The 25,507-nt window shown below is 36.2% G+C and overlaps 1 protein-coding gene across 3 annotated transcripts in view; it reads left to right on the top strand.

Moving 5' to 3' along the window:
* The window catches only part of LOC144980053 (limbic system-associated membrane protein-like), a 196,983-nt gene that overhangs the window by 163,636 nt on the left and 7,840 nt on the right, over positions 1-25,507 (top strand). The window contains exons 2-7 of one of the 3 annotated variants that reach the window (XM_078927531.1): positions 539-657; positions 5,932-6,136; positions 7,260-7,451; positions 18,935-19,063; positions 19,445-19,596; positions 22,599-22,743. In XM_078927531.1, the coding sequence (XP_078783657.1) occupies positions 539-657; positions 5,932-6,136; positions 7,260-7,451; positions 18,935-19,063; positions 19,445-19,596; positions 22,599-22,743 (942 nt within the window). The remainder of the gene's footprint in view (positions 1-538; positions 658-5,931; positions 6,137-7,259; positions 7,452-18,934; positions 19,064-19,444; positions 19,597-22,598; positions 22,744-25,507) is intronic. The other 2 variants (XM_078927532.1, XM_078927533.1) reach the window with 2 other exon arrangements.

Here is a 25,507-nt window from a genome sequence, read left to right as displayed (position 1 = left end):
ACGGACCAACTCACAAAACTACGTGTAACCTTGAACGTTTATAGTCTGGTTAATACAGTTTAGTGAGAATTACTCATAAACGCGGATGGCAAAAACAATAACAAAGACATGAGTGACGTCATCTTTGCTCAACCTATAGATAGTTTGCACTTGGCTAAGAAGCTCACAACATTGCTATCCGGAAGTATAACGGACCAACACACAAAACTATGTGTATCCTTGAACGTTTATAGTCTGGTTAATAAAGTTTAGTGAGAATTACTCAGAAACGCGGATGGCAAAAGGCAATAACAAAGATCTGAGTAACGTCAACTTCAAACTATCTATAGATATCCATCAAACAAGATATCCGATGTCAACAGGAATCACCCATGTTGTCCAAAGGGAGAAAAATCTGGCCCGAGGAAAATAAACGAAAGTTTCCTGAAGATGGGCTTGAACACTGGACATTCCGGATTACAATGCACTGCCTTAACCACTTGACCTCTTCGTTTTTTCACTATTTTATTTGTTGTCTTCGTGTTCTTTTTTCCCCCAGGTACGCCTCTGAAGCTGACTCCGAAGCTGGACAAAACGTCGGTAAATTACACAGTGGTAGAAGGCCGAACAGCCATCTTACCATGTATTGTACACGATCTTGGAACTCATAAGGTAAAGGTAATTGCATGCGAGGGCCTCTGCCTGACGCTATTCTGCTCACTAGACTACTCACCACTCTGATAAGCAGAGATTTATGAATACGGCCCAGGTAAGGGCTGGGAGGCATTCACGAAAAATAGACGCTCACCGGAAGCGGAAACAGAAGAGAATCGGATCAAAAACTAGAAACTATTTTTTTTTTTCTGTATTGTTGAAATGACGTCATGATTGCATTACAGAAATGCAATCATTTCAGCTTTCTAACTAGATATTAATTATAAATGCGCAATTTGCAAAGATTAATTAGAGCTGCAGATCCAGAGAAAAAGTCAAATTTTTTATTTAAATATTCAAATGGCGATGATATTATTAAGATTTTCAGACCAAGTTATGCTTTATATTTATAAGCCAGAAATTTTCTTGCAATGCCTCTCAGTCGGTTTACTGGAGAAGGGAGTTTATATCACAATTGATAACCCCTCCTTCTCCAGGCAAAATCTCTGCTGCTTAACTCATATTTCCTCACTGTTTCTTTAGCATCACAATCTAATCGTAGAATATATCCTGTTTTGTGATCGTATGCCTTTCTAATCAAGTGTCAAACAAACAAAACGACCAATCAACGTTCCTGTCACTTTCCTAGTCAACATAATATCATTTCACAACTGTTCATAGATTTAGACTAAGACAAGACGGCGCACGAACGTACGAACGATTTTCTACATCCCTAGTTTAAAATAGAGCTGAAGTTCTGAGGGTTTTTTTAAAAACGCAATGAATTTCCTTCTTTATAATATCATATTAATGTCGGTGCTTTCTTGTATTATTGCAAAAATAAAAACAGTTTCAATCGAGAGAGAGAAAAAAATGAAACTGATCAGTGCGCAGTCTTGTAGTGTAAATCTATGGTCCTATCCTATCGCATATTTCCAAATATCTTCCATTGTTTGCTATCAACTAATGACTTGTTTGTAGTTGAACTATCTATCTATTCGTCTCTGAAAAATATCTTACACAATTTCCAATAATCTATGATTATTTCCCTTTACTTGGTTTCAAGCTCATCTCTCCTGGTGTTTATGTTTCTTTCACTTTCACTTTCTTTAAGTTTTTTTTTTCTTTTTGTTTCCTGTACATTATCTCTCTATCTTTCTATCATTTCATTCTATACTTTTTTTAAAAGGAATAAGTAAGCCAACTGTAGACATTTTCGTCTCACACTATGAAATACGAGTATGCAACAAGTGAAGTCAACGATATTTACTGTAAAATGAGAATGAATTTTAATTTGTGCAGAGGTAAAATTATATTATATTAAACTGTATAAAAAGACTTATAGACAAGCGAAGCATCAGACGATGTGATCTTTGGAATTACATATTATGTTTACAAAATTACAATTAAAACGGTATATATTTTGTGAAAAGTAGTAGTAGTAGTAGTAGTAGTAGTAGTAGTAGTAGTAGTAGTAGTAGTAGTAGTAGTAGTAGTAGTAGTAGTAGTACTAGAAGAAGAAGAAGAAGAAGAAGAAGAAGAAGAAGAAGAAAAGAAGAAGAAGAAGAAGAAGAAGAAGAAGAAGAAGAAGAAGAAGAAGAAGAAGAAGAAGAAGAAGAAGAAGAAGAAGAAGAATCAGAAGAAGAAGAAGAAGAAGAAGAAGAAGAAGAAGAAGAAGAAGAAGAAGAAGAAGAAGAAGAAGAAGAAGATGAAGAAGAAGAATCAGGAAGAAAAAGATGAAGAAGAAGTAGTAGTAGAAGAAGAAGAAGAAGAAGAAGAAGAAGAAGAAGAAGAAGAAGAAGAAGAAGAAGAAGAATTGTACCATACCATGGTGCATGGTCCACTATGGGTCTTTTAAAAATTGATCTGTGTCAAAAAGAAGTAAACTATTTTCTGATCTATTCGGATAATGATTATATAGGTACTGACGTCAGTTGCATGGAGTATGTAAAATATACCATAAGATAAACTTCACATGTTGCGTTTACATACAATGTCAGTCTTTCTTATTTCACTTTCACTCAATTCGTTTCATCTTTCAAATGAATTCTATCTATCATTTCGTTATTCATCTTTCTAATGGTATTTTTTTTCACCTTCAGTATATTATTATCATTATCATAGACTAGTGTGCTATACCAATCCTCTTATGTAAAGCTCTTTATGTGTGACTGCTATATCTGGAAAGAGAAGACGAAGAGAAAAAAAAAAAAATAAAACAAGTATTAGAATTGGTTTTAAAGTGATTGCATATTTCCTGTCTTTCGTATATTTCTACATTGTGGTGTGGCATCGAAGTTTGTGCATAAAAGTATAAATATAGATAACAAAAATGTGAAATACTTTTTTAATTTTCTGATAGCATATCAGTGCTTAGGGCGGTTTAATCCTATAAAAGGAATTAACAATATACAAATAAAGATATTAGGGGAGATAAACCCTTTCATGGCGGGATGAAATTCTCTTCAAATCATAAGTTCTCATATAATTGATCTTTCTATAAATACATATTTCACAATTTTCACCAAAAGAGCAGTTATATCGATGCCACTTTGTCTTCATTGAAGCTCGAGTCGCATCGGTGTAACTACTCTTTTAGTTCAAACTAGAATATTATATTTAGAGTAAATTCTGACTTTAGTTGATAAAGGTTAGTATGTCTTTTTCTTTCGAATGCTATAGCAGTAAGATTTAATTAGGTAATACTTGTGAACGGAAAGCCCCCCCCCCCCACCCCCCTTTTTCCCCGCAATCTTCTATCCCCATCCCTCCATCCCCCTTCCCTAACATCCTTTCCTGTGATTGTTCGTGTCAGCTTGGTCTTACGGAATAATCAAAACATCTGGTCATTGTCAATATATAGATTTGATATAACAGTAGGTTACATAGCATAGCACTTACACGATGAGACGTTTGAAGAGATGTTTTGTTGCCTTCCGACCAACGGGAGCTCATAATTTCTACTTTCGTTTTTTTTCTTTTTGTGTATTTATTTTTGTTTGTTATTAGTTTCTTTGTTTTTGGATCTATTCGGTTAGTTGTTTGTGTTATTTTTATTTCTTGCATTTAAAAAATGGGGGGTAGGGTGGGGGGTAGGGTGGGGGGTTGTTTTTGTTTTTATTTTGTTCGTTTGTTTGTTTGATTGATTGATTTTGGGCTTTTCTTTTTTTTAGGAAGGGGGGGGGGGGGGGGGGGTTGGGGGAAAGGGGTTATTTCTTGTAGGTGTTTTTCTTAAGGGAATGGAAGGGGATGTCTTTTCTTTACTTTGATTCTTTTATTTGTTTTGTTTTTGTTTTGTTTTTTGTTGTTGTTTTGTTTTGTTTTGTTTTTTTTTTGGGGGGGGGGGGGGGGGGGGGGGGGGGTTGTTTGGCGTTTTTTGGTGCTTTTTTGTGTGTGTGTGTCTGTCTTTGTTTTGTTTGGGGGGGGGGGGGGGCTTCGTTTGTTGTTTTTTTTTTCTTTTTTTATGTTTTATAATTTTTTAAGGGGGGAGTAGGAGTATTACAGTGTTGTTTGTTTGTTTTTGTGAAAGAGGGGATTTAGGATCTGTTTTTGTTTTTTTTTTTAATTTTCTTCCTTTATATTTTGACAAGCAATCAGCAATAGAACATATTTTTTCATAGCTTTTTAAAATATCCATTCTGATTGAAAATGTATAAAAAAGTAAAGTAGAAAAAAGTGCCTGCATTGGACGACAGTCAACATAGCGTTTTTATATACGTCTTGTCATGTTTGCACTGTGATCTATAGACAACATCTCCTTATTAAGTAATCTTTAGGTCGTACAAATGTAAATGTTTCTATTCTGACGAGCTCTGACAAGAAGCCTTACAAAACAAAACAACGTTATATTCTATATTATCAACTGATTAAAATGATACTCTCTCATATTGTCAAGAACTCTTAAACTTGAGATTATTGTAAAGACTTCGTTGAAATCTCGGATTAATTGAAGTTTTGACGTAGTCTGAGGAATAGTATTCATTTTTAAAGTTTTCTGGCCAAACATGTTTTAAGTTTTTTTTTGACAGTGTCCAGTAGTGAAGATAGTCCTAATCGAGTGATATTTCTCTAACATTAACATCTTACTAATAAGAGATTTAAATTGGTATTGTTTTACAAGCATTGTTAACTTATGAAAACTTCACTAACTTGAGCTTGATATTTTTACGCAATAAATTATTAGATTTTGACCTGTCAGTGTCAAAAATTGCCACTTTAGTTAATTTTTATGACACAAGAAAAACAAATAGAGCTAACGTCTCTATATTATTATGAGAATATATAGCTTTCGCCATGTGGATCGTAAGACGTAAGACGTAAGACGTATCTCGTTAACTATCACATGTTTCTCAAATTAGAGTATGGGTGGACCGGTTGTGACGTGTACACAACATTTTAAAATCAACAATGTGCCGTTAGGGACGAGTTTTTTTATAAAAATATGTTTTGATGTGTATACGTCACGAGAAATGCCCACATGTTTTTAATTACATGATCATGTGACATTTATGTCGTATATTACATACTACCTTTGCCAATAGAAATGTATATTTGACTATAAAATCTACTGTAAGGATGTACCTAATTTATTTTGGTCCATATCGTTACAATCATTGAATTTTGGTTAGTGATAGCAATATTGGATTTGATTTGGTTTTACAATGGACCGTGAGATTGAATAATTTGACATTTCAACTTTAAAAAAAACAAAACTATTATGATAATCATGAGCATTGAGGGAATCGTCAAATACATATGTATACTTTTTTTTTAACATACGTAAAATTTATATGAAATACGAGGAGGTTTTTTTTAAAATGTGTATTTATATATGGTATCCTGTTTAGAGGGTAAAAATAGTTTCTCTTCTTTGTAAGATTTTGTTATTAATTCCTTAAATACACGTTTTGTATATCAAAATAGAGGTTAAAGCTGTATCAGCATGACAAAATGAACACCTTTATCAATACGTTATTTTCTTAATGTTTCTCTTTATTAAATAATTTCAATTTTTCAAGATAGGAAAACTAGTTTTGTGGGATTTGACCTTAAAACGGTGTGAGTCATTGGAATAACAAGATGTTGATTATGATATTGTTTACAGTACTCTCTTCTTAACATTTACCACTATAATATTATTGTACCAGATATACTTATAATATAAGATCTGAAACACTCCCACCCCCCCCCCCCCCATTTTTACAATACTTCCCCCATCACCTTATGTTTAACTACACATAATCTAACAATACAATTTGACGTCATTCCTTTGACCCCGCGTGTGACGTCATAAAATAGGTTGTTTGGATGGACCAATGGCAGACCGTGCTGACGTTCAACGAGGACAGGATCATCGACGATCCCAGAATAAACGTAGCAAGAACCAACGACGTGGAGTGGAACCTAAAGTTTGATAGGGTGAAATATGGCGACCAGGGCGTATATGCATGTCAGGTGAATACAACACCCGCTTTGAGCCAAGTGGTCATGCTGACTGTTGTAGGTAAGACTTTTTATTTTTGGTCATCTGATTTTCTATCACTCCTACACTGGCACAACTTCTTTTTTTTTTTAATTTTGACTAGGGAACTTGATAAAATTATGAACGTTTAGTTAATTTTTGTTTTTATTTGAGCTTTTATAAAGTTCAATATCCACTAAACGTACTCAATGCGCTTACAAGGGGTCCCTGGCCAAAAGCAACACTTAACATATACGATTGGACCATGACGCCTATTAGGCGATATTACAATTTTTTCAGACAGAGACAACGCTGTTAACGGCCAGGTACTCATTTTACACCTGAGTACGGCGAGAGAATGTGAGTAAAGAGTAAAGAGCCTTTTCCAAGGACTCAACTATGCGCCCGAACCCAGGACCTTCCGATCCGAAAGCGAGTGTCATACCACAAGACCACATCGCCGCAACACCCAGCTCAGCACAGATAACGTAATTTTAGTTTTGTTATAATTTTGTTTAGTTTTTGTTTGTGTTTTGTTTTGTGTTGTTTTTATTATATATAATTTTTGGTTTGTTTTGTTTCAGTTTGATTGTTTTTCTTTTTTTGTTTTTTTTTTAAATTTTGTTTTGTGGGGGGGGGGGGGTGTTTGTTTTGTCCTGATTAGTTTGTTCTGTTTCTTGTTTTTTTAATTAAACTTTTTTTTTGTCGTTTTGGGTTTGTTTTTTTTTTGTTTTTTTTTTTTGTTTTTTTTGTTGTTTTTTTTGGTTTTTCGTCTTTTGTTTTTTTTTTTTTGTTTTTTTTTGTTTTTTGTTTTGGGGATGGTGGGGGGGGGGGGTAGGGCGGAGGTTGGAGTGTTTTTTATGTTACTATTGTTGTTGTTGTTGATGGTGATGTTGTTTCTGTTGCTGTTGTTGTTGTTGTTGTTGCTATTGTTGTTGGTGGTGGTCTTATTGTTGTTCTTTTTTTGTGATTTTGTTTTTTGTGTGGGGGTATGGTTTTGTTTATTTTGTAATAGGTTTCACAAGTTGAATATTTTATTGATATCTTTCTTACCAACACTCTGTGCCTCTTGTTCGAGTTAGTGGTACCTTTGAATATTATTATTATGATTGGACTGCAATAGTTTTATGTTTCTCTCAATACCATTCTTCTCATTACCTCGCAGTTCCTCCCTCTATCACATCGGAAATTCCGGGAGACATGGTCACTGTGAAAGAGGGGAAGACGGCGACCTTGACCTGCAACGCCACGGGCATTCCCCGTCCAAAAGTCACGTGGTACCGACAGCCGGGATTAAACGACCTTCACCCCAGTGATTCGTTGAGTGAGTCTTGCGACCATACTTCTTCTACCTCTAGTAAGATTATAACTCTCGTCCCTGTAGTGTGCATCCTTGCCTGTTGTTTTTCTGGGTTTTGTTTGTAGTAGCTAGCTAGCCAGACATTCATTAATTGCTAACACAAAATAATGCAACTTCGTTTCCTTCTTTCTATTCGGCAATTCATAATGGTCTTTAAATTTTGTAAATTCCCTCACTAGTTTTTGAGATATAGATCTAGTTAGTTAAACGTAGCTGGGTAAAAAAAATATCATTTTGAGAAACTCAGCTTTAAGTTTAAAACATCATAATTTAATATAATCAATATAAAGATAACAGAATCATCAACATGAAGTAAGGACACAATATATAAAAGAATGCTTTTTGGAAATGGAAGATAACCATCGTTTTAAAAAAAAAAGAAATCTCATCTTGGCCACCTAATGTTAATTTTACATAATTTATAACCCTCTAGCTCAAAACTAGATCCAGCAACATTTGGTATATTTTCCTAGGCCAGTACACAATTGGTCATCTGTTTCTTCTATATGGCATTCTATTGGAAAGCAAAAAAATGCCTACCCCCCCCCCCCCCCGCGACCCCGTGGAAACCCTAATTTTAGCTAATATCTCCTGTGTTTGTCAACCAATTTTCATCTAATTTGCACGTAAGTTAGCAAGTGTATCCGGATTATTGGAAATTTAAACAATCAGATTCAGTATCGAACGCAAAGATGAATAGACAAAAAAGACAATTTGACATACGAGAAACCGTTTTCGCTTTAAGTCCACATTATATTGAAAACAAAATCAGTTAGGAGAGCTCAAACCTTATTCGCTAAACATTTAAACATGGGCAAATGGAACAAAGACGCTATTCTAACAAAGTCAGCCATTTGGAAATGGCCATGCAGTGAACACGGATCGGTGCAAAATATGAATAAAAGATCACCCTTTAAATCTTTCCTTACCGATCCTTTTCAGTACTTTCCCAAAATGACAGGCTTACCCAGCAGAAAAATTGATTTTTGAAATACAAACAAGCTCTCTACAAAACAACGTTATGCTCTTATTAATTAAACAAAGATCATTCTTCAAAGTTTGTGATATACAAAATAAATTTGAAAAAGAAAAATGTATATTGTATCGTATGAAATGTGACGATTTTGCTGCAGGTGGTAAGGAGAGGGTTAAAGCATAGAGCAGTGCTCGTTTAGTCTCAAATAACTCCTGAAAAGATTAAAAAGGTTAATCAATCAGTGAACGAAACCCCCAAAGTTCAATTCGACGAAGGTTTCTTCAGCTTAAATCTCCTTGTGGGTCAGTAAGAAAAAAATTGAAGGGATGGCATTAAGCTGACCCCATATAACATTCCAGAACATCACATCCTTACAAACACCCATGCATAAGAGAGAATTCTGATGTGATAATGGATGTTAACATACAGAAAACGAAAATAATGGTATTCACACGAGCAGAAGAAAAACCCAAAGCCATTATAACAGTAGACTGAAAAGCAATAGATCTGCATAACTCGGCCAGTACATCACAGAAGATCTGTTGCAGAGGTCAAAAGAAGAATCAGCATTGCCAAAACAAACTTTATGAAAATGAGAAAAATCCTCAACAGCTTTAAAATAACAAAAACAAAAGTGCGTATGGCTAAATGTTACTTATGGTCCGTTTTCCTCTATGCCTGTGAAACATGGACCATAGCGAAGGAAAAATTGATGCCTTTGAAATGTGGGTGTACTGCAGAATTCTGAGAGTACCATGGACCAGAAATAAATCAAACATTCTGGTTCTTATTGATGCAGGCCAAAGGTCCAGAAAACTGTTGGCAAAGGTTAAAATGAGAAAACTGAACTATTATGGACACGTTCGGAGAAACAACACCATCCAAAAATCAATGATAGAGGGTAAAGTAGCTGGCAGAAAGGCACGAGGCAAACCAAGAAAGTCCGGGATAGGAAATGCGGAGGTAACAACTGGCAAAAAGATCATCGACTGCTCGGTAATGGCCCTTGATTGGGAAGGCATTCAACCTCTGTAGGCGAGACGGAATTCTGGTAATGGATGCTTTAGAAAATTGAAAGAGACAAAACGTTTTAAAAGCCTATCTCGTTTTCAGATGAAACTCAAGTATACTCAAGTGGCTATATAGTAAAAAGTATATTTTTGGGGTTCTCAAAACCCGCTAAAGGAGATTGGTGACCAAAAATATATCATTTGGTGCGCACTTAGTCTTCATTGGGTGCTTGAGCCTTTCTTTTTATGCATAAAAACCAGAAGATTGTAACTGTAAGCTCTGAGTCTGACGTTGAATTGTTGAACACAATTGGAGAGTCGTGCAGCAATGTGTATAGAAATAGAAATTTAAATGACACAACAAAATGGGTTGCTCCTCATACCACCAACTGATACCGTGCAATAGATGAACGAGTATAAAAGGACAAGACAAATCCGTCGTGGAAGACATCATGAATGGGCAATTCTTTAAATCGTGTGATTTCTTCTACTGGGGATACTCCAAATATTTCATAATGCATGAAACGTTCATCGATTTATCATATTTGAGAGAACAAGCTTCAAAGCAAGTTATGAGAATCCAAGTGGAATAATTGTCAGAATGCGATAAGAAGTTTTGCATGCAAATTAAAAACGTACATTGAAATAAAATGGAAGCGGATGTGACAAGTGTTCTAAAATCTACAATTATTGCCGCACGTTCATGTAAGCTCCACAGGTTCCACATTATAAACACAAATGTATGCTCTTTGTAATGATATTCATTTTGTTTTATAGGCCTAACTGAATTGCTTTTCTTTTGGGTGTCCGTTTTTATGGGTCACCTTGTATTTTCTAAAACTTGTTACCTCCGTGTTTATCATATTCTTAAATTATGAATAAGGATGACATCTCATATTATGCTGTGGCTCAAAAACATCGAACTCAAAGTGATTGAATTACAAATTACATTTCTAACTCGCTTCTCTTCTCATTCTATCTAATAAAATCAAAATAGATAGATTTTAAGCGAACGCTTATAAAAAGTTAAAATGACAAAAACTTTTTAAATGCTTTTTGGTAATACGTTCCGCATAGGCGGACCAAAATGAGAAAAGAATCTCATTCCAGCTTTTTCTACGTATGCAAGATACAACTAAGTAGTTTTTGTAGAAGCAGGTAAGGGACTGGTTTTGAATATGTTTACATTAGTTCTGAAAGGTAGGGAGGGACGATGACTTGAGGGAACTATAAACTAATTCTCAAGCTTTGAATTTATTCCTTTTGGCAACGGACAGCCATTGCAGGTCATGAGCAAAAACCTGACAAAACAAATCGTTACTATATAGGGATGGACCTGCTGCCCAAAATTAAGTACTGGGTATAAAGCTTGATTTACACAATTTGAATAAAAAACCAAAGCCTTGATTTGGGACTGTGAGTATTCTTATTCAAACCTCAAATTATAATATCTTAGATTTCATCATTTAATCATTGTCCTTTGAAATCAATTTACTTAATCTAGTTCATAATGACACAATACCCTGTTAAAGAGCTAGATCACATTTTCACATTTTTAAAAACTGTTTTGTAGAGTTAACTTTTTCACTTTGGTAACAAAGCAAAATTGAATAAGATTTATATCAGAAAATAATCATAATTCTTTTGTTGTTTTCTTTTTGTGAAAACTATCTTTCCTAACATTTATGCTCTTTATAAATAAATAAATAAATAAATAAATAAATAAATAAATAAATAAATAAATAAATAAATAGATAAATTTATAGAGCGCAATCTCCACCTAAGGTGTTCAATGGCGTTTTATAAGACATAGGTGACTAAAGTAAAGAAAATAAAATATAAAAATTTTAAGGAAATTAAATGTTACAATTGTAGATGATCTATTAAGCTATGTTGATACCAATGGACTATAAAGAATGTCATTTTCAAATATTAGGAAAAGGTTAATCTAAAATATTCTGTCTTCAGTCTAGGAGGTGAAGTATCTAGATATGTTATGTGTCCATCGCCTCTAACCAGTATTATGTCAGGATAAATTAAATGATAGAAACTGCATTTTGTGACCCAAGGGTCATTCAGGTTAGAATGAATTAGATGATAAAAGATAATAAGTTTAAAGTCAAAATGATAAAAATATGAATGTATATACAATATTTTAACGCACATTTTAAAAGTTAATCTTTAAATTTCACCAGATCCATCCGGAATAATGTATTTAATTTTCTCATATTCTTATCTTGTCATATTAACTGATTAACTTGTTAAGCATATCAGTAAAAATAACAGTTTATTTGCTGTCATTTATGCATTAAAATCTACTTCGGTTATTTAGTTAGTATTGCATTTCAAGTATACTGGTTTTTACATTCAAAGCCAGATTTTGCATTATTAAATGCTAAATTATCATTTTCACTTGGGTTGACTTTTGCTAAAAAGACCGCCAATGTCAATGATGTACAACTGCAATCAGTGTGAAAACGTACATAGAAAATATCGTCTCTCAGTAAATGTACAGCTGTCCTGATTACCAGTCAACTGATTAAGGTTTTTTTATTATGTTATTTAGATACGAATGAATATACAGGTAACTTTTTTTGTCTTTGTATTCCAAATGAAAATGGGGCCCGGCCCCTATTCTCAATAAGACGAATCGCCACTGATTTCTGCAAGGGCATTACCCGAGTTTTCAGTTTAAGATTTTTTCACAAGTTGAGAATCGTTTTAATCAATCGATAAAAGAATAAAATATTTTCTGATCAAAACTAGAAATGATATTATATCCACACAAAAAAATAACGACAGACCTTATGTCACACTCAACCATTGACATAATTTTTCCTTAGACAGATATCAAAATATAAATTCCCGGTTCATGAGGTTTGACATTAATTTCTATTAATATATTTTGTTCATCATTATACTAATATTATCCTTACAATCTTTATTTCTATAAATTCTGCCATTTCATTCATTTGAGAGCACGAGCGCCTTCGATTCCTGCATGTTTTGACAAAAACAATTAATTCAATTTATGATTTTTTTTTCTTTCTTATACGAGTAGATACATTAGTTTTACAATACCAGAACAATTCTTTTTTATAATCATTTGACTATAATGCTTGACAAAATGTGTTCTTTTGTTTTGTTTATTGTTTCTTTTGTTTGTTTATTTGTTGGTTTTTGTTTCTTTGTTTTTCGTTGTTGTTGTTTTGTCTTTTGTTTTGTCTTTTGATTGATTTGTTATTATTTTTATTTTATTTTTTTTAGTCTTCGTCTTTTTATGTGTTTTGTTTTTGTTTGTTTGTTTGGTTTTTTTTTCTTTTGTTTTGTTTTTTCGTTTGTTTGTTTTTTTTATAATTTTTTTTATAGCATGTTTTGTTATGGGACGAAAATGCAGTTTATTTTAAATATGAAATATTGTGTAAAGCTATTAAACTTTTGATTCCTGCTGTTTACTAACACATACTAATGATTTATGTAATTTACAACCTGTAACCGTTCATTAAAAAACAGCATGTAATCGGCAGGCCTCTCAGACTGCAGTGATATTATTATTTTCTCATCATACTCACGTTTAATATGAGTATTTTGCTGAGGTGGGGGGGGGGGATTTTGAGGGGCATTCTCTTTCTAAAATGTGTAATAACGCCTCACCCAACATGCCCTGCCAAAGAGTGTTTCTCTTGACTTAAGACCCACTTGTAAAGCGCTTTGAGCAAATTTATTTATTGGATTTGCGCTATATAAAAATGTCACGCCTTGTTTTGCGTTTGTTTTCTTTAAGTTATTTTAAGTGTTGAATGGCGCTAGAACACAATTATGAAACTTTCACGTCAAGAAAATTGGAAAACTGTGTAGCCTTTTAGAGTCAAAGACTAATGCACTGAGGAAGAGAGGTAGATGTAGAAAGTGATGGATGAGAATAAGGTAAGGGAGGAGAGAAGACGCAAGAGGAAGAGAAGGAGGGGAAAGAAAAGGAGGAGGAGTAGGAGGAAGAGGAAGAAGAGGAGGAGGAGGGGGAGGAGGAAGAAGAAGAAGAAGAAGAGGAGGAGAAGGAGGAGGAGGAGGAGGAAGATGAAGAGGAAGAAGAAGGAGGAGGAGGAGGAGGTGGACGAGGAAGAGGACGAGGAGGAGGTCGAGAAAGAAGATGAAGAAGTAGAGGATGAGAAAGGAGAGAAGTTTGTATATATATATATATATATATATATATATATATATATATATATATATATATATATATATATATATATAAACATTTGAAATATAATTAAGATAGTTTGACTTCTACAACGTTGTTATCGAGCGTTGCTCTCATGAGGAAGTGGAAGTGAAAGTAGATTGTTGTGTTTTCGTATTTTTATAGATTCGTGTTTATGGAGGTTCGTAATTACATAAAAGGTGTTTGTTTCTGTGTCTGCATGAGGAAGTTAGTTCGTTTCTTCTGTTGAGTGTTGCTATGTTCGGTTTAGTGATGATGAAGAATTTTTCTTCCAAGCAGAGGTTGCAAATCTTAGAAGAGGGGGAGTACGACTGTGCTCTGGAGATGATTTTCCATGTGATGCTGTGTTGTATGTTTTTTTCTTTGAGGTTCCAAATGTGTTCGCTTAGTGTAGTAGAATGTCGTTTGTGTATGTTTCTGAAGGAAGATGTATGCAGGTTGTATCTGGTTTTGAATGGACACTCGGTGAGGCCAATGTATGTTTCTTGTTTTGGTGTGTCTGGTCGTGTTACTGTGGCTTGATAAATTACGTTTTGAGTCAGGCAATTGCCGTTTAGTGGGCATGTTGTCTGGGTCCTACAGTTGCATTTTTTCTCTAGGTTGTTGCTGGGCTGATCTGGCTGTGATAGTTTTCGGTTATTGTTGGATGAAATAATGTTTTGTATGTTTGGCATGCAGGTGTATCCTATTTTGATGGTGTTTTTGTTCATGATTGGGTTTAGAACGTGACGGGAGGGAAGCATTTTTGTAGTAGATTGAAGAATTTGTTACCGATAGAAGTTGTCACATTCTTGCTGTAGGGTGGGTTGAACCATGTTATGTGTCGTTTTCTTTGTCGTTTTTTTGTTGGGGTGGTAATGGTCTCTTCCTCATATTCTAGTTTGTAGTTATATCCACTTTTTTGTAGTGCGTTTGTGTACGGTGGGATTGCATCGTTGAATATGTTGTTGTTTGTAGAGTTGTTAGATAGTCGGGGATGTTTTTTATTATAGATGGCGGATGATTGCTGTGTCTATGAACGTACAATGGGATGTTGTTGGGTTTTGAAAATGGTTGGTAGGTGCCGTCGTTTAGGTTGATGGTTATGTCCAGGAAGTCGAATGTTTTTTTGTTGGCTTCGATTGTAATTTTCAGATTGTTGTCCTGGAAGATTTTGCATATTTTTTCTTTATTAATTCTGTCTGTCTCGGTGTTTTATTGCACAATGCGAGTCCGTCGTCCCTGTATAGTCCAATGTTTATATCGAGATTTTGCATTTGAGAAAGTAGATATAGTCCGACGAGCTCGCATGTTTCTGCTCCATCGTAGCTCCCCATGGTGACATCAAAGTTTGTTGATTTTTTTGTCCATGCTGTTCCATTATTGTAAAGTGATGTATTCTTCGAGTGCAGGATAATGTGTATTTCTTCTTCGGTGATGTTGTCGAAGGTTTTTGCGAACTGTAGTGCTTTTAGGAGTAGGGTTTTGGTGATTGAAGGGTAGAAATTACAGATGTCAAAGATGATTGCGTTTTGTCGTTGTTTGTTTTCTGTGTTTCTGTACCAGTTGATAACTTCAGCGGTGTTTCTCCATTGGTTGAATTCGGTTTTCTTGACGATTTTGGTGTTGATTCTGTCTAAAATCTGTTTACTTATTTTTCCGATTTGTGATTTACATGGGTTTATGAGACGGCATTGTACGTTGTTGCGAAAGTTTGGTTTATGGTCTTTGATAGTGATGAAGGCGTTAGATTTTGCTGTGGTGTCTATTCTGTCACTTAGCTGTAGGTTTTCGGCGATGCTTTTGTCTTCTGCTGTAATGTCAGGTGTCGTAGATGGTGTTTGTTTCTTGTACTCTGCTTGTATATTTTTCTCAAGTAAATGTGTGTATTCATTAGGGGTAAGCTTGTAGAAGTTTGTGGTTTTGTCAGCGGCGACGTAAACATTGGAGTCTTGATGTATTGATCGTATGTCTTGTTGTAGTTTGTTTTGGAAGGTGTCGTTGATTTGTCTGAATTTTATGTTTCGGATGATATCTGTCATTCCATCCTCGAATTCTCGTAGTTCAGGTATGGATGGGGCTGGTCTGGTAGATCTAAATCCAAAAGTTTCTTTATTTTTAACCGTTTGGTCAGGGTTTAGGTAGAAAAAAGCTCGCCATCTGGTGTTTCTTATAAATTTTTCGGTTTTGTTGATTAGAGATTTTAGGTATTGTTTGCTTGTCGGGATCGGGATGTTCTTTGTCGAATAATCAAAATTAGTACTTACGAGGTTCATTTCTGGTTAAAATAAAGTGCTCAACAGGACAGTAGAACTGGAGCAAATGTATAAATTATAAAACAAAAACCATGAAATAATAGTGCTCAACTTTAGTATAAAAGGAGCTATTTATAAACATTTGAAATATAATTAAGATAGTTTGACTTCTACAACGTTGTTATCGAGCGTTGCTCTCATCAGGAAGTGGAAGTGAAAGTAGATTGTTGTGTTTTCGTATTTTTATAGATTCGTGTTTATGGAGGTTCGTAATTACATAAAAGGTGTTTGTTTCTGTGTCTGCATGAGGAAGTTAGTTCGTTTCTTCTGTTGAGTGTTGCTATGTTCGGTTTATATATATATATATATATATATATATATATATATATATATATATATATATATGTGTGTGTGTGTGTGTGTGTGTGTGTGTGTGTTTCTAGTAATGAAAAAAACTGAATGTAATAGCTTCAAAAAGAACAAAATAGTAAACACGTATTTGGCACTTTGTTCTGTTCTATTCAGTCTGTTGTTTATTACTTTGTGCGGCTATGTGATCTTGTGGTATGACACTTGCTTTCGAATCGAATGGTCCTGGGTTTGAGCCTTGTTCGGCGCATAGTCGAGTCCTTGGAAAATGCTCTTTACTCACATTCTCTTACCGCACTCAGGTGTAAAATGAGTACCAGCCCGTTGACAGCGTTGTCTCATTCCGAAAAAAAATTGTAATATCGCCTAACAGTCTCGTCCTTCATGTTACTATCGATGGCATGTGTCTAAATAAAATACCCACTGTTCTACCGCTTGATCAATAGAACCAACACAGAAAACTATGTGAAAATGTAAATGTTTATAATATGGTCGTGAAAATCGTGTGATAACTAGTCACCTATTTCTTCTTTCAGCTTATCCCGCATTTTGCAGGGTTGCCATAATGAATGCCACATCTCCATGCATCTCGGTTCAGAGTATCATCTTCCTCCAGGCCCAGTTCTTTCATATCGTCCTTTACCTTATCCAACCAACTAGTCTTTGGGCGTTCCTTTTTCCTCTTTCCCGCGAATTGTAAGTCCAATACTTTTCTTCCCACGTACTTCCTCTCTCGTCTCTTTACATGTCCGAACCATTACAATCTGTCTTCTCTCATCTTTATTGATACATTCTTCACTTCAGTCAACCTTCGAATTGGTTCATTTCTCACTTTATCTTTTCTTGTCCAGCCAAGTGCCATCTCAACATCCTCATTTCTGCCACCTCAACTTCTCTATCTTGATTCTTTGTTGTAGCTGCTGACTCTAGTCCATATAACATTGCTGGTCTGACAACTGTTGTATATATTGTCCCCTTCAGCTTTGCGGAAATTCGTTTGTCACACTTAACTCCAGTTACCTTCCTCCAATTATTCCAGCCTGCCTGTATCCTCTTTTTAACCTCCATCTCATTGCCCCCATCTCCTTGTACAGTTGTTCCTAAGTATTTGAATTGGTTTGTCTCTAGCACATCCTCTTCTTCTATCTTTATTGGTGATCCTGCCTCTGTTGTCCGATGGACAAATACTCTGTCTTAGATTTGCTTACCCTTAATCCCCTCCTTTCCAACACCCGTCTCCAGCCCTCCAGTTCCTTTTCCGCCTCAGCTTTTGTATCATTCAAAAGTACTACGTCGTCAGCATACATCATGTTCCATGGTGCCCCTCGCCGAATGGGTTCTGTTAGAACATCAATTTCTATTGCAAAGAGCAGTGGGCTGAGAGCAGATCCCTTGTGTAATCAAACTCTAACAGTAAATGGATCAGTTGAGCAACAGCTGTCCTTACCATTGTTTTGCTTCCTTTTTACATATCTTGGAAAACGTTGATATTTTTCCCTGTTACCCCCTTTGCTATTAGATAGTACCACATTTCTTCTCTTGGTGCCCTATCATATGCTTTCTCCAGGTCAATGAACACACAATGTAATTCTCTTTGCTTTTCTCTATACTTCTCTGCGGTCACTTTTAGAGCAAATATAGCATCCGTTGTACTTTTACCATCAACAAATCCAAACTGTTCTTCAATTATGTCTACATCTTTTTTAATTCTCTTATCGATTATTCTTTCTCATATCTTCATTGTATGACTCATTAACTTTATGCCCCTATAGTTGCCACATTCTTGAACATCTCCATTATTTTTTGTATATGGAAATCAACGTACTTTTTGTCTATTCTTCTGGTATTTTCTCTTTCTGTAAGATGTCATTTAATAACCATACCTTTTTACCTTCATCCCCAAGTGATTTCCAGACTTCTGCTGGCATCGCGTCTGGTCCAACTGCTTTCCCCGTTTTCATCTTGTGCATTGCATCCCACACCTCGTTCATTTGACGATATAAAAACAATAACAATGATTGATTTCATTCACGTTATTATTTATAAACAACCAATCATGTTTGTCCGAGCACGTCTGAAGGTGTGTCACAAATTTCATGCTTTGATTGGTCGAAAATATACTGGTTAATTGGTCAAGCTGAACAAGTCTTCATCATCTATCACGTGAACAGACACAATTACAAAGTTACAAATAAACACTCACATACACACAAAAACATTTACCACAATGACATGTTCGTTTCCACCAGGAATCGGTCAAGCTGGAAAAGTCCTCATCATCCACCACGTGACCAGACACAATGGCATAATGACAAATGAACACACATATACACACACCAACACACACAGACACACAGAAAAACCTTATAGACATTGTCGTGTGTTGTTTGTTTATTTTTTCCACCATGAATCGGCCAAGGTGGACAAGTCCTCATCATCCACCCCGTGACCAGACACAATGACAAATATACACACACACCAAACACACAGACAAACCTTATAGACAATGACATGTGCTGGGTTTTTTTTCCTCACCAGGAATTATCCAAGCTGGACAAGTTATCATTCACCCCGTGACCAGACACAATGACACAGTCACACATAAACACACACACACACACACACACAAACGTTTACCACAGTAATGAGTGTGTGTCGTTCTTTTCCACCAGGAATCGGCCAGGCTGGAGAAGTCCTCGTCATCCACAACGTGACCAGACACTGTGGCGGCAAGTACGACTGTGTGGCCGACAACGGCGTCCCTCCAGAGGTCAGGAAAACTATCCAGGTCAAGGTCAGATGTAAGTATTGATGGTGTGTGTGTTTACGTAAATTACTCACCATTCTGTCCGCCCTTAAGTTTACCAACACAAATAACAATGTGAAACCTTAATCTTTTTAACTAATCAAGCAACTAGCGGTAAAAAAAAACGAAAACAAAAGGCTTTCCGATCACATGACATGTGAAAAAGTTCTAGCCAGCATGAAAAATAAAAATTACCGATTTTCTTTGTTTAGAACCGAGCTGCTCGTTGCTGGGCGGACGTGACATCAGACTATTGAATCCTATTAATTACGTGTATTGCAAAGCTCCTCTCGGTCATATTATTTCAAATTTGTCCAATAATTTCCCTAATTTTGATTTTTAACTTTCACTTTTTTTCATTATTCCTGTCTTCCAGTTGTTCCAGAGGTCAGGCTTGCTAACAAACGTATGGGCCAGTCCCTTGGCCGTGACACCATTCTGGAATGTACCGTCTCTGGATATCCCCAGGTTCTCACCCTGTGGAAATTCCAGGGAAATCCGATCGTCGGAGACTCCAAGAAATACAAGGTCAGTATACTTCAACCAAAAAAAAAAAACAACGATATACAGATTGTGAATATATTATATATTGAGACGGATTTGAAGTGCCTATAATTTGTTGTATGTATTTTTCATCGATCGTGTCTTTTAAGTTGTAAACTGAGTGCATTCATTTTCGTTTCAAGTCTTAGTTGCTCTCCTCCCATAGTGGGCAGGGAGGTACATACTGTGTCTTCTATCCCCTTATATCTGTTTTCCAACATGCTTCCTGTCTTTGTCTTGGAATGAGATTACTTGGTTTTGTCCTGGCCCTGGCCGGAGTCCTGGCTGTGAGGGAAACAGTCAAATGCATAAATATTGTTTTGGGAGATGATGTTTTTTTCCTTGTAAATCATCTCTCTGTCATGTATTATTATATTTGTTATTTTGAATGTATAATGTAAGCATTTGAGTGTGTTCCTTTTTATTGGGATTTTGGGCTTGTGTCCGGATGAGACTTATAGGTGATCTCAAACTAAGTACATTGGTGGTATGCTCTTGGAATCTACATCTGATCTCTATTTGTTACCAGTTCCCTTTTGTCTTACTTTCTCTTGGGTGCTTTAATTGTAATTCTAGAGCTTTTTACAACCCATTTTCTTCCTTTTTACTGGCGCTGATATAACCTAAATGTATTGCAAGCGCCGTAAAACCCTTAAAGAGCAAACAAACAAACATTAGTTGCTCTCAATTTTACTTTCCCTCTCAGTAAGTCTCTTTTTTCATCATTGCAAACTGTGCATTTATTTACATTTCAGGTCCCGGTTGTACTCAGAGTGACCTTTCCTCTCATTTTTCTTGTTTAATTATAGTTATAGCAAACTGAATGCATCCTCTCTTCGCCCAACAGAATACAAACAGAACGCGAAAGTTTTATCTCGGAATCAAAATTCCTGTTTTCTATCACCAAAGTGAAACAACACCTGCAATTTGGTTGTTGTTGTTTTGTGTGATATGGTATGTTTCATTTTTGTTGTGGGTAAAATCCACAAATGTACAGCGTTTGATACAGCGGTTGTTCTTGGACTGAAAGCGAACGGAGATGAAAATGAATTCATTCAATTGGAAGCTTTAACTTATAGCCTGATACTTGGACTTGTATTGTGACGTCATTTTTAGATCAGTGCAGCGCAGAGAGTGAGTAATCGCTAGTAGTGTTCAAAGAAATAAGTATCCCATTGGGGGAAATATTTAAATACAACGCATGATTTGCTTTCTTTTGTGGCCATATTAGTTTTAGGCTCGTGTCAGGCTATGAGTTGACCAAGGCAACATGTCACGTCCGCCCAGCAACGAGCAGCCTGGTTCTAAATAAAGAAAATCGGTACTTTTTAATCTTCATGCTGGCTAGAAATTTTTCACATGTCATGTGATCAGAATGATAAAAGTCAGATTTATAATGCTTTTCTCCTCTGGATACACTTTTATGCTCGTCTGAGAAGTATTTCATAAGAGCGTCCGCCATTGTTCCGATAGTTTAGAACCAGTTTCTAAGTTACGATGCGTCATTACGAGGGAAGTGACGTCACGAATGTTGAACTCTTGGCTCTTTGTTATTGTTTTTAGCCAGCCATTTTTATGGGTAGTTTTCACTAAATTGTATTTATCAGACTATAAACGTTTAACTTGAGCTTTATATATATATAATATTTCAAGTATAATCATGATCAACTTCTACTATATCCTTCCTGATGAGAGCGATTGCTCGAAGCAGTATTGTAGAAGTTGATTATAATTGTACATGAAATATTTTATAAATAGCTCCTTTTATCAAAAAGTTAAGCACTATTATTTCATGATTCTTGTTTTTATAATAAATATATATATATATATATATATATATATATATATATATATATATATATATATCATATATATATATATATATATATATGTGTGTGTGTGTGTGTGTGTATACGTGTAAGAAACAGAAACGAATCGTCTCGGCCACAAAAAATGTGAGTGACAATTTGCATTCTATATATTATATATATATATATATATATATATATATATATATATATATATATATATATATAGAGAGAGAGAGAGAGAGAGAGAGAGAGAGAGAGAGGGGGGGGGGGAGAGAACGCGCGCAATCTCCAATAAACGTGCTCAAAGCGCTTTAAAAGGGTCCCTGACTAACACAACATATAATATGCAGAACGAAACATGAGGCCTGTTAGGCAATATTACAATTGAGTAAGGTGACACATTGTTTTGTGTGTTGGTTTGTTTTATCCGGCTGACATTGTTATAGGGTTGGGTTTTTTTTAAAGTATATGCATAGCATCAATTGGGTTCAATAGTCTGATGTCACGTCGCCCAGCAACGGCGGCCATGGTGGTTCTAAACAAAGAAAATCGGTACTTTTCATTCTTCATGCTGGCTAGAACTTTTCATATGTCTTGAGATCAGAATGTGTAAAAGTCAAAACATGATCGGATTTATAATGTTTTTTCCCCCTCTGGATACGCTTTTATGCTCGTCGGAGAAATATTTCATAAGGGCGTCCGCCATTGTTCCGATAGTTTAGAGCCAGATACTAACTTACCATGCGTCATTACGAGGGAAGTGATGTTACGTCTGTTGAAGCGTAATACGAGTCTGCCAATGGTCTGAAGCGTGTAATAATTAATGCGTCTACTCTCTATTTTAAAAAATTGCAGTTTTCTTATTTTGGGGTGGGGAAGAGTTACTCTTTTTTACTTTTTTTGTTCTTGTGTTTTGGGGGGTTTTTTAGTTGTTTTTTTTTCCATTTTGGTTTGTTTTGTTTTTAGGGGAGAATTGTTTTTATTGTGTTTTTGTTAGATTGTCTTTGCTGTTTTGTTTGTGTGTTGGGCCGGGGAGGGGGGGGGGGGTTGGGGGTGTCTTTTTTTCTTCCTTTTACTTGATTTGTTTTATTTTTTTATTTTTTTTTTATTTTTCTTTTGTCAGTTTTTTTTTTATGTATATAGAATTATCTAATCGTTTTACATGGACTGTTTCAGATTGAAATCTATGAACACCCGGACGGGCTGGACACTATCTCCATGAATCTGTTTATCTATAACATTACAAAGGATGATTATGGATTGTACGTGTGTGTCAGTTCTAACGGCGAGGGAATGAGCAAACAAACTATGGAACTTTATCGTGAGTAGATAGCCCTCTATAATATATTTCACTTGTATCATGTCGTTGTCGTGTTAGTAGAGCACACGTCTGACAAGAAAGTGACCGACAACGATCCCGTGTTCAGTTGAGATTTGTTGGGGGGGGGGGGGGGTTCAGACCTCCCTTTTTGTCCAACCAAGAGTGATTGGGTAGCTGGATCCGTTAGATCTGGAGGAAAATACTTTGCGATATGTAAAAGTCCTGTCCCAAGGGTAACACGCGTTTAAGTAACCAAGTGATTAAAGTACTTGTACTTAAATCACAGGAAGTAAGTTTTGAGAAATGGAATTTTTAATAGGCTGTGGAGAGACGTATACAAAATATAAGTGAGTCTAAAAGTAATGGGACTCTGCTTATTACTTTAAAACAAATCGAATCAATAACATGCATCCTACCTCAAATTGAAGCTTGACAATAGCCGTGTAGAATGTTACTTCTGAACATCGCCTCCGCCTCTCTTGATAGTCACAGTCCACCTTTTGTAAGGGCATGTATCCCGTCCTTGTAAAACTGAGTTGACTGAGCTTTGAGCCAATTTTTATCTGCTGTCTTGGCTTCTTCAGCATCTTCAAAGCGATGCCTCCTCATTACCCCCTTCAGTGGACAAAAAACATGGAAGTCTGAGGGTGCCAAGTCTGGTGACAACAGCGTTGTCCATCCAAGTTATGCGATAACCTCCCTTGTACTGGCACTTATGTGTGGACGGGAATTGTCATGAAGAACCAGTACTCGTTGCATCTCCAAATCCGGTCTGACTCGGCAAATTCTTGCTTTCAGCTGCTTCAGAGTCTGTATGTATCGTTTAGAGTTGACAGTGGCTCGCTGTGGTGGGAAATCAACGAGAATTACAACTCGAATGTCCCAAAACACTGTTGGCATCAGTTTCACAGCTGATTTCTAAGTTTTTAATTTGTTTGTTCTTTGGGGAAGAAGGATGTCACTATTCCACTGATTGCCTTTTCGACCCAGGTTCATATGATGAACCTAAGTTGAATCCAGTGATTATTCTACTGAGAAAGCTATCATGTCTCCCATTTAGCCGGAGATGCTCGGAACAACAATTCACATTTTCCCGCTCTAGATCAATGCATGAGTACCCGACGAGCTCAGACCTTTGAGAATCCAAGGGATTTGAAGAGCTGATGAGCACTACCATCGCTGATTTTAAGGTCTCCGGCTAACTCATCAAGAGAAGTTCTTCTATCAGATCTGATAAGGCAGCTAATACATTCATTCAATAGGGCGGTTATACGGATTAACCGTGTAAAATGGTCTCACGTTTTTCAGTTATTCCTCCCGTCTCAAACAGACCACAGATAACTCTAAATTTCTATTTCTAATCCCTGTCCTTTTTTTATTCTTGCACTCATACAATATTATAATAACAGGTACTATAATAGCAGGTACTTACTCAACCCTGAGTAGAGTGCGTTGAGTATAATAAACATGATAATACTCAAATTAAATGTGTTTGATTATCATCTTATCTTATATCTTAAATTCATCAAAATGAGTATTAGAATTCTGAACGCTATGGATTGTCTTTTAAATGGATAATAGCTTCATTAGAAACTCACCTCATTTCACCTCATTCTCCTGACTTAGCAGTCGTAGAGAGACAAGAGTCCAGCTTCAACAGCCAATCTTTGCCAACCAGTCATGTCTAGAGGAGACAAGAGTGCAGCTTCTCCAGCCAATCTTTGCCAACCAGTCCTGTCTAGAGGAGACATGAGTGCAGCTTCAACAGCCAGTCTTTGCAATCCAACCCTGACTAAAGGAGACATGAGTGCAGCTTCAACAGCCAGGCTTTGCCAACCAGTCCTGTCTAGAGGAGACAAGAGTGCAGCTTCTCCATCCAATCTTTGCCAACCAGTCCTGTCTAGAGGAGACAAGTGTGCAGCTTCTCCAGCCAATCTTTCCCAACCAGACCTGTCTCAAGGAGACATGAGTGCAGCTTCAACAGCCAGTCTTTGCCATCCAACCCTGACTAAAGGAGACATGAGTGCAGCTTCAACAGCCAGGCTTTGCCAACCAGTCATGTCTAGAGGAGACAAGAGTGCAGCTTCGCCAACCAGTCTCAGCCAACCAGTCTTGTCCTCTGCTTTCCTTATCAGAGTTGGGCTGCTGTCTTAACGTGTCCAGACCTTGATGTTGTTGTCCATCCGGCATTTTGGTTCTCTCCCTCTTTCCCCGCCTCCTGCTAAGAGGTCCCTTGCAGAACAGTTTTTTAGGGAGGCTAGTATGGTGGATTCACATGGCCAAACCATGACAACTTCCTTCTTAAGGCAACACCAAAAACAATATCACATTGACTTTCCACCATCATTTATATATCCCGACGGGACGTGCATAGGTCTGTTCTTTCATTTATCTGGATTTTATGTGAAATCTTACCATTCCCATTGTTTTTGTTGTAGACTGAAGAATGGTTTTGGGTCTGAAAAGATCAGTGTAAAAAAGTAGTCCTTCGGAGCCATTAGGTCCATAGAGCCGGAGTTTATCCCGGTTTATATACCGGCGTGAAACGGACAATAGCAAAGTACTTTCTGCCAGATCTAACAGGCCCAGCTACCCAATCACTGCTGGGTCAGAAAAAAAATCTCGACAGCATCCGGGACCTATCTCGGTCTGTTTGATTGTGAAACGAGTGCTCTACCAACTGAGCTATCGGGGCCCCCTATCAGCTTAAAGTGTTCTGATACTCTTTTTTTTACGCTTTTATACTTATTATTGTTCAATTTTT

This window comes from Berghia stephanieae, chromosome 9 (genome assembly GCF_034508935.2).
Source record: "Berghia stephanieae isolate SIO BIC M18660-M18661 chromosome 9, UCSD_Bste_1.3, whole genome shotgun sequence".
Taxonomy (NCBI): domain Eukaryota; kingdom Metazoa; phylum Mollusca; class Gastropoda; order Nudibranchia; family Aeolidiidae; genus Berghia; species Berghia stephanieae.
The sequence above is the reverse complement of the archived record's forward strand: the minus strand, read 5'-3'. Positions and strand labels throughout refer to the sequence as shown.